General features: G+C 36.4%; 1 protein-coding gene across 1 annotated transcript in view; it reads left to right on the top strand.

The window, feature by feature from the left end:
- The first annotated feature begins 762 nt into the window (after window positions 1-762).
- The window catches only part of KAT5 (lysine acetyltransferase 5), a 24,859-nt gene continuing 16,122 nt past the window's right edge, over window positions 763-9,499 (top strand). The window contains exons 1-7 of the mRNA XM_072421318.1: window positions 763-899; window positions 2,467-2,533; window positions 2,709-2,777; window positions 3,468-3,604; window positions 4,320-4,391; window positions 4,521-4,601; window positions 5,416-5,511. Coding sequence (XP_072277419.1) covers window positions 891-899; window positions 2,467-2,533; window positions 2,709-2,777; window positions 3,468-3,604; window positions 4,320-4,391; window positions 4,521-4,601; window positions 5,416-5,511 — 531 coding nt within the window. The 5' untranslated portion in view covers window positions 763-890. The remainder of the gene's footprint in view (window positions 900-2,466; window positions 2,534-2,708; window positions 2,778-3,467; window positions 3,605-4,319; window positions 4,392-4,520; window positions 4,602-5,415; window positions 5,512-9,499) is intronic.

The following is a 9,499-nucleotide window of genomic DNA, read 5'->3' as shown; positions in this document are numbered from 1 at the left end:
AAAATATTAGGTCATTTAAAAATATGCTTATTTCTCAGCTAATATATACGTGAACGATATATACGTAATATAACATTTGAACAGGACAAACATTTTTATTTAGGGCTAAGTAAAAATGTGTGCCATTTTAAAGAATGTTTTTTTTTTATGGGAACAGTGACTTTTAATGCAAGCTCGCCAGTGTCAAGCTCACTGAGATGCGCGGCTCGAAGCGAGCAAGCATTTCAGTTGATAAATGCTGGATGAATACGCCAGCGTATGTTAACTCATTAAATGCTTTGGTCCTAATTCTATTTTTTTGAATGTAATATATAAATAAACATACTTTCAAATTAGGGAAAAGTTTGTGACCTTGGTTTGGTCTTTTTTAATTTTAGAAAAATTTTACATTCTTCTACATAACATTTAGGCACTGTTATTTTTGGGTCTGTTTAAAAAATAGCATCTGACTTTTGTGTAACACATTTTTTTATTCCCCAAAAAATTCCTAATTCATGCAAAATATACTTTGATGTTAAGCCGATAAATAGAGTTTGATATTAACCTAATGGTTTATTGAATGTATAAAAAAAATACAACTAAACACTTCCGCAGACTGCTCATTCAATACTACTTCCGCAGTGACGCAAATCTTATTCATTCTCCGGAACAAAAAGGGCTGTCTATCTTAATGCCTACTTTTTCTTCATATCGTTTTTAAAATAACCGTATTACATTTGTCGTGATTTTGCGTAAAAGTTATGACTTTATTATTTCGGAAAGTCATTGTGTTTGCTGGAAAATAAAAACCTTGTAAATGTCAGGCACTTTAAATTTAACCTAACACCTCGAAGTGGGAGGACAGAGGTGGAGTTTGTGAGAAGGGAGACGGAAGAAGCTGTACAATCAACATGGCGGAGGTAAGGGCTATTATTCTAGTTTACGGGTTAAAGCAATCGTTAACATTCGTCGTGTTTTAGGTCTAGCAACAATTGATACAAATTGGAAACGATAATTTCCCATATATTATATCGGTACCGTGTGATAAAGAACAATGTTCGAGGCTTGTATATTCCTATCAATATTATCCATTATCGGGGGTTGGTGGGGTAACCCGTGGAAGAGAGCAGACACTGCCTTGTGTACAGCACTGGTATATCCACCCTGCGTTCTGAATACAAAAAATGAAATTGTTTTTGAAGTAAAAAAGAGTTTTTTTTTGTGTGTGGCCAAATTGAAATTTAATATATGCAACAATTTTTACCAAGAAGGTTACATATTTACATTGTGAGTACAGTCTATCAACATAAACTGAAGGCAAACATTAAGGGGAATGTGTACAACTGCATTGGGTACAGATTACAAATATATATATATAGTATATATTGAATATACTTAAGTGTTCAAGCCAGAAATTTTTTCAAGCTGGTGGGAAGGAATTGTAGGCGGGTGGCAGCCCCTGTATTATGACCCAACTCCTCAGTAACCACACAAAAACAGCCGGGTGATTACAGAAAAGTGCTGGGTGGTGCGCCCAGCTAAAAGGGGCTGAGGAGAGCACTGTACTTGAATATATTGGAGTATTATCCGTTCACCTTCACATATTGTGAACAGGATAATTAATGCAACTAGACATAAAACTCCTATTAAATTTAAATTGTGATTGTTTTTAATAAAATAAATCCACTGTGTAAATGTAAATCGGCACTTGAACAATATAGAGGACCTGTACTGATGCATAGTATATGGAATCTGCTATTGCTGAACTTAATTTAAAGAATGCCATTGCCCTTATGTAAATCTGATTTTATGGTGTCAGTAGTTTGTCACACACCTGAAAGGTAGAGCTTCAGAACAACCATTTGTATATTATAGAACTAAGTCAGCAATGGGCAGCCTACATTTTCTCCCAGTGACAGGTCCTCTTTCAGAATGCATATTTGCACTCCCTATCTTTCTAGCAAAACAATCTCTGCCAAAAATGAGAGTGGATGTTTTTCTAAAGAAGTGCAGAATAACTGTAAAAATCTGCAGGGACTTATTCATTACTTACTCCTATCCAAAACTTAAAAAGCACATTTATTTTATATACACTTTTACCAATTGTAGACGCTGGACCTGCTACCAGGTTGCCTAGACAGACAGCGACCTGGGAACAGGACTTCCCTATAGAACATTGTACAAGCATATAAGTGCACAGGGTGTTTGTAGTACGCCCTTTACGTCTGCCCTGCATCCCTTTTCCTCATTACATTTGCAAAAATGACAACCTGGAGCTGCTGTGCAAAAATACAGCAGCTGGCACAACCTCTTTAACTTTGTTTTTCAGCTTTTATGTCATCTCTACAGTAACTGAATAACACCGCAATGCTAATACATTTTTTACCTATTAAAAAATTGATATTTATGCCTCACACTTTGCTACATACTGCAGAAAAAAACAGAATATATGTATGTTCCTGCTATCTACCGCTTTTTTTCTTACAGGCAGAAGTTGTGGAAGGATGCAGATTACCTGTCCTTCGCAAGAATCAAGACAATGAAGTGGAGTGGCGTAAGTTAGAATATCCAGTGGTACCTTATCACGGAAAGAAAAGTTAATGATTTATTTTTGTAGGAATGGAGTGGGTTTTGTAAATTTAGTTTTGTCCTTACTAGGATTGTATACATGATTGACAATATTTGTCGACCAGTTAACAATGCTATTTCTTTATATTTGTTTTTTTTAGCACTGGCAGAAATCCTGAGCGTTAAAGACCTGTCTGCAAAGAAACTGTTTTATGTTCACTACATTGACTGTAAGTAAACAGTCTATTAATACAATGTTATTTTGGTACTTTATTGAAATATAATTTTTTTTTTAATTCCTTCAATAATGTAGATTTTATGTTTTACAGTTTTCATACAGAAGCTGTTCCACTATGTACTATATATATATATATTTTTTTTGCAGGAGCAGTGTATTGGTCTGTTTCTCCTTGCCCCTTGTCATAAAGGTTTTTTTTTTTTTTTTTTATACCTGGCATATTTTCTTGCATCTTATTAAAATCTCTTGCATTTTTCATGTTATACCTACTGGGCTGTGTCCATGCAAAGTGCCATCAGTAAAATTGGATTGGCAACGTGTTTCATAGTATGGACAAAACAAAGGTAGACAGCTTCTATGAAAGAACAGTAGCAGCACTGCTTTCTTGGGTAATCACCTAACATCATAGTTATTAACAACTAGTCAACATATTTATCTTTCAGTGTCTCATAGGATCGTGATTGTAAGTGATATTTTGCTTACAGCCAAGTGCATAGTGCATGGTTTCATGCACATATGTGTGTTTGAGTAAATTCAATATATCTAGCACAGAGCTTTCTTCCTAACAAACCCAAAAACAAAGTTTTGCGTTATATTTACCAACCACTAAAACATATGTTGTAGCATATGAAATTATAGAGTTATAAAAATCAATCATGGTAATATTTTTTGTTTTTTACAGTTAATAAACGGCTAGATGAGTGGGTTACTTATGACCGTTTAGACTTAAAAAAAATTCAGTTTCCAAAAAAAGAGGCAAAGACTCCAACTAAGAATGGGCTTTCAGGGTCAAGGCCCAGCTCCCCAGAGAGGGAAGTGGTGAGTAACTACTACAAGATTATAAAAATCAACTTTGCACCTTTGCGTGTGTGTCACATGTGTACTTAGTTGAAGTGCCAAGGCAACCCTTAAAAACTGGACACATCTGAAAAAAACATGCAGCAATTCAGAATCTGATAAAGTGATCAATTTTTGTTGTGCTGTCACCGGGGGACAGATCGGACGAAGAGGATGCACCTAGAGGATGGGATTGGACAGGCAGGACACTGGAGGACACCAGTGAGACCAGGTAAGTTTTTATTTTTTAGCTACCCCGAGTGTGGCTCGGGGTTACCACGATCAGCTGTTTTTTTTTTTTCCCCGAGCCACACTCTGGGTTACTGCTCAGAAGCTTAATTAGGAGATTTAATACAATGTGCATAAAAACTGCATGTCAGTAGGAAAGTATCTATTGCTTGGCAATCCACAGTTTTTCATTTGTGTCTGGTTTTAAATGGCTGCTTTGCCACCTATGTCTGTGATGGGTGGTGACTTTGCCACCTATGTCTGTGATGGGTGTATGAATGTCAGTGTTATAACAAAATGACACAGGCAGATTATATCTGAACCTCTGTCCCTAACACAGTGACATGCATTAGGAAGAGCTTTACTTGCCTCTTCACACAGAATTGGTTATTAAAGTAATATCCTTAAGTGTTTCTCTCCCACTGTATTTGGGGAGAGGTTATAAGCCTGTGTCAATCCTTTTCCACAGAGGAAGATTCCTGAACTCATTCTACCTCCAGTTGCAGCCCCCGCAGGAGGAGGAAAATCTCTCCCTGTTCCAGTAAGATATTGTCTCCAGTACTTCCATTCATGTCTGTTTTTCTGGTTTGAGTATTCTCCATAATATCAACTTTCCTTGTCATATTTTGTTTTCTGTAATGGCTTACTAGTTACTTTGCTTTTCCATCAGAAGCGGAAAGTAGAAATAGTATCACCAGCCACTCCTGTTCCACCAGTGGTTGAAAACACGCAGGCCTCAGTCTTTCCACAGGTAAAGATATTTAATAGGATGTTCTTTAGTTATGTAACCTCTCTTTACCTTTTTTGATGTTTGTGTTCTTTTTTTTTTTTTTTTTTTCAAATTCAAGGTTTTTTCTCTTCACTTGGGGATCCTGAAATTAACAAAATCCTTTAAATAATCAGGGTTTTTTTTTTAACCATTTCCAGACCACAAATATAGCATATATTTTATAGTACATATGCCATTCACAAGTGTTGAGACACACAGATATTGGAGGACAAATAACTATATACCATAATTTCACATTTGGCTGATATATCAGTGACTAGGCATGGTTTAAACGTTTTGCAGTCTGTATCACACTTCTCTTTCCGAATAGTAGAGTCAAAACCATTTTCTAAACAGTTATCAGTGTTGTGTGTGTGTATATAAAGGATAAAAATAAAATGTACAATAAAATGTCTGTCTTTACTGAGAAATCCTTAGAAATGAATGTGGCAGTTTGCAGGTGTCATGAGGACAGAAAGAAAATGTAGCTCTTGCCCACACCAAAAAAAAAAATGTGGTCTTGTTTGTGTTGCTTTTTGAGATAATATCCATTTTTTTGCTGTCCTGTCAGGAAGGGGGTGAATATTCCTAAAAGGGGAGCTAAGTGCTATTAAATCTGACAGAGGCTAAACAAAAATGTTTTAGCTGGATTAGGACTTTATTTCAGTTATTGACATCCATGTTGTATGTTGTTTTGCTAAACACCTAATTTGTTAAATGTATTTTAAGACCGTATATTTGTAAAGCACAGAAACTTTAAAAAGTAGAAGCTGATTCTTCTGGTTCTTTCTTGTAGAATGGAACAGCACGAAGACCAAGTGCTCCTGCTGTACCACCTGCCCGTAAAAGAAAATCAAATTGTCTGAATGCTGATGAAGTAATGATCGATGAGGTAATGATTACATTTTTTTCCCACTACTTGGGCTGTTGTGAAATCTTTTGATTTACCTCTTAAAGACTGAAACAAAATAATTTACAGTTTGACCTATAAAATACTGTTGCATGCAAGGGCTGCTATAGTTACCATCTAAAGATGTGTGCATACAGGTTTTGTTTAATTCTAGATAAATGTTAGATATTTTCACAGTATAAGACAGATTACTGATAATTAAAGTTCCTTATTGGACATTGTTAAGCCAAATTCAAATAAATGATGCAATTAAACATATATTTGTAAACGTCTTATTGTTATGTAATATATGTTTTAAAAACAGTACCATCATAAAATTGTGAGCCCCAGGCAAGAGGCTTCAGAGCAGGACAAATACTATGAACTGAAGCAAACTTCTGAAGAGTTGTCTCAGAAGTTTGATACCGCTTTCTGTCTAGGGAGGGTGGTCATTGCTGACTGTAATGCTCAATTATTATTATTATAATAATTATTAAGCAGTATTTTTATAGCACCATCATATTACATAGTTACATAGTAAGTTAGGTTGAAAAAAGACAAAAGTCCATCAAGTTCAACCACTAGGGAAATAAACATATCCCAGATATAAAACCCTATAAGACATAGTTGGTCCAAAGGAAGGCAAAAAAACCCTGGTACAACTTGCTTCAACAGGGGGAAAAAAAAAATCCTTCCTGATTCCATGAGGCAATCGGATGTTCCCTCAATCAACAGTCACTGTTATTTTTACTTTAAAGCCTTAATACCCTGTTATATTCTGCGCTTCTAGAAAAACATTCAGCTTTTTCTTAAGGCAATCTATAGTATTTGCTGAAACTACTTACTGAGGGAGCTGATTCCACATTTTCACAGACCTTACAGTGAAGAATCCCTTCCTTATCCGGAGCTTAAACTTCTTTTCCTCCAGACGCAAAGAGTGCCCTCTTGTTCTTTCTAATGATCTCAAAGTGAATAATGGGGAAGAGAGTTTTCTATATGGACCGTATATATATATATATATATATATTTATACAGGGTGATCACATCCCCCCTTAAACTTCTCTTCTCAAGGGAGAATAGATTCAGTCAGCTAATCTCTCTTCATAGCTGAGCTCCTCCATTCATTTTATTTAGTTGCCCTTCTCTGCACTCTCTCCAATTCCGCAATGTCCTTTTTGTGAACTGGTGACCAAAACTGGAGTGCATTATCCAGATGTGGTCTGACAATGCTTTGTACAGGGGCAGAATTATATGTCTCCATCTCTGCAGTCTATTCCTCTTTTAATACAAGAAAGTACTTTACTAGCTTTAGACATTGCAGCTTGGCATTGCATGCTGTTATGAAGTCTATGATCTACCAGAACCCCCAGATCCTTTTCCATTTCTGACTCCCCCCAAATGTATTCCCCCTAGACAGTATGAAGCATGCATGTTGTTAGCTCCCAAGTGCATAATTTTACATTTATCTATATTAAATGTCATTTGTAACTTGGCTGCCCAATCAATCAGTACATCCAGGTCTGCTTGTAGATTATAGACATCCTGTATGGACTTAATTATTATTATTAAACAGGATTTATATAGCGCCAACATATTATGCAGCGCTGTACATTAAATAGGGGACTTAATTCCATTACATAGTTTGGTGTCATCTGCAAACACAGAAATGGTACTTTTAATCCCAAACTCTATATCATTTATGAAGGTGTTAAACATTAAAGGTCCCAACACTGAACCCTGGGGTACACCACTAATAACCTTAGACCATTCAGAGTATGAATCATTAATTACAACTCTCTGGATGCAATCTTTAAGCCAGTTCTCTATCCATTTACAGATTGACTTTTCTAAACCTATCGACCCTAACTTGCATATTAACCCCCTGTGCGGTACAGTGTCAAATGCTTTAGCAAAGTCCAAGTACACTATATCAACTGCTATTCCACAGTCTACCTGTTTACTTCCTCATAAAAAGAGAGTAAATTTGTTTGACAACTTCTGACTTTCTTGAGGCCATGCTGACTATTACTTATAATATTATTTTCTAGCAGAAACACCTCTATGTGGCTCTTTATCAAACTCTCTAAGACCTTTCTAACTATGCATGTTAAACTAACAGGTCTGTAGTTACCAGGTAATGACTTTGCTCCCTTTTTGAAGATAGGAACCACATTGGCCTTTCGCCAATCCATCGGTACCTTGCCAGTGACTTAGTCTCTAAAAATTAGAAATAATGGCTTTGAAATAACTGAACTCTCTGATGTAACTCCCTGAACTTTTTCATGTAATCCATCAGGTCCTGGTGCTTTGTCAGCCTTAATTTTTCTCAATCATATCAATTCTGAACCATTGTGACTCATTTAAGACAGTGACAATGCTATTATGAATTTGGACTTGAGCTCTGCCATTTTCCTTTGTGTACACAGAGCTAAAAAAAAAAGTGTTTAGTAAATCTGCCTTGTCTTTATCCCCAGTTACCAACCTAGCGACATCCTTTAAGAGGCCTACATGCTCAGATCTGAACTTTTTGCTAATAATATATTTGAAAAATTTTGTGGGGTTTGCCTTACTTTCCTTTGCAATCAGTCTTTCATTTTGAAGTTTTGCACATTTTATCTCTTTTACATCTTTTGTTATATTTTTTGTAGGTTTCAAATGATGAAGGTGATCCTTCATTTTTATATTTTTGAAATGCCCTATATTGTTCCTTATGGCTTTTTTAACATCAGCTGTATGCCACATAGGTTTTATTTTAGCCTCAAACTTATTACCCATTAGAATATATTTTTCAGTTTGCTTTTGTAGAACAGACTTGAAACATTACCATTTTTTTTCTGTGTTCTTTGAGGACAATATTATCTCCCAGTCCAAGTCACAGAGAGCCGCCCTTTTTTGCTCTTTTAAAAGAGTTTTTATCTTTCCTGTTTTTGCTTCCTCTTTACAGCTAACATTAAATGAAATCATATTATGGTCACTGCTATCCAGATTCTCTTTTATTTGCACATTTGTTATAAGCTCTGTATTGTTAGAAAGAACTAGGTCCAGCAGAGTATCATTTCTAGTTGGGGCTTCTATAAACTGTACCATAAAACTATCTTGTATTCAATTCACAAATTTCCTCCCTTTTGCTGTTCCTGTAGTGCTGTTATAAACATCATAGTGCTTTTTCTATCTGTGCTAGTAGCTGACTTTATATTTCTTCCTTAGCACTGGGGGGCCTATAGCAGACTCCAATCATTAATTGTGTGTTTTTCAACCCCACATTCAACTTCACCCATAATGCCTCAACCTCATCGTTTGTTCCCTCCCCAATTTCTTCTTTCACATTCACTTTCAGATCACTTCTCACATACATACAGACAGACACCACCACCCTTTAGTTTACGAAAGAGAGTATACCCAGGAATATTGACAGCCCAGTCACGTGAAGAACAAAGCCAGGATTTAGCAATGCCAACTGTCATAATTCTCTTCACTCATTAAGGCTTCCAACTCCCCTATCTTGTTTGCTAGACTTCTAGCATTGTTGAACAGGCTCTTTAAACCATTGCTGCTTTTACCATCCTTGTTTGCCAAATTATTTTGTTTTTCAGTACAACTAATACTGCACAATCCAATGTTTGTTTGTAACATGGGAAGCTCCTTACAAATATCCATAATCCTCCCCCCAGCTATCCCCAATCCACCCTCCACTAGTGTCTGACCCCTGACTAACCTTTCTGCCACTTTATTTTGACTGCCCCCCCCTCCTCCTCTGTCCTAGTTTAAATATCCCTCCACCATTCCCCTAAATCTTTCCCCTAGCACAGCAGACCCCCTTTCAATTAGGTGCAAACCATCTCTGGCATACAGGTTGTACCCCAATAAAAAGTCAGACCAGTGCAGTGTTCTCCCCAGAAATTTTTTTTCAGCCGGGTGGTAGGAAGCTATAGCCGGGTGGTAAAAAAGGGGGTGTGGCAAAACACGGCAAATTTAGTGCTTCCAGTTGTTT

Source organism: Pyxicephalus adspersus, chromosome 9, assembly GCF_032062135.1.
Source record: "Pyxicephalus adspersus chromosome 9, UCB_Pads_2.0, whole genome shotgun sequence".
Classification (NCBI taxonomy): Eukaryota; Metazoa; Chordata; class Amphibia; order Anura; family Pyxicephalidae; genus Pyxicephalus; species Pyxicephalus adspersus.
Note: the sequence above shows the minus strand (reverse complement) of the source record. Positions and strands in the feature narration are given on the sequence as shown.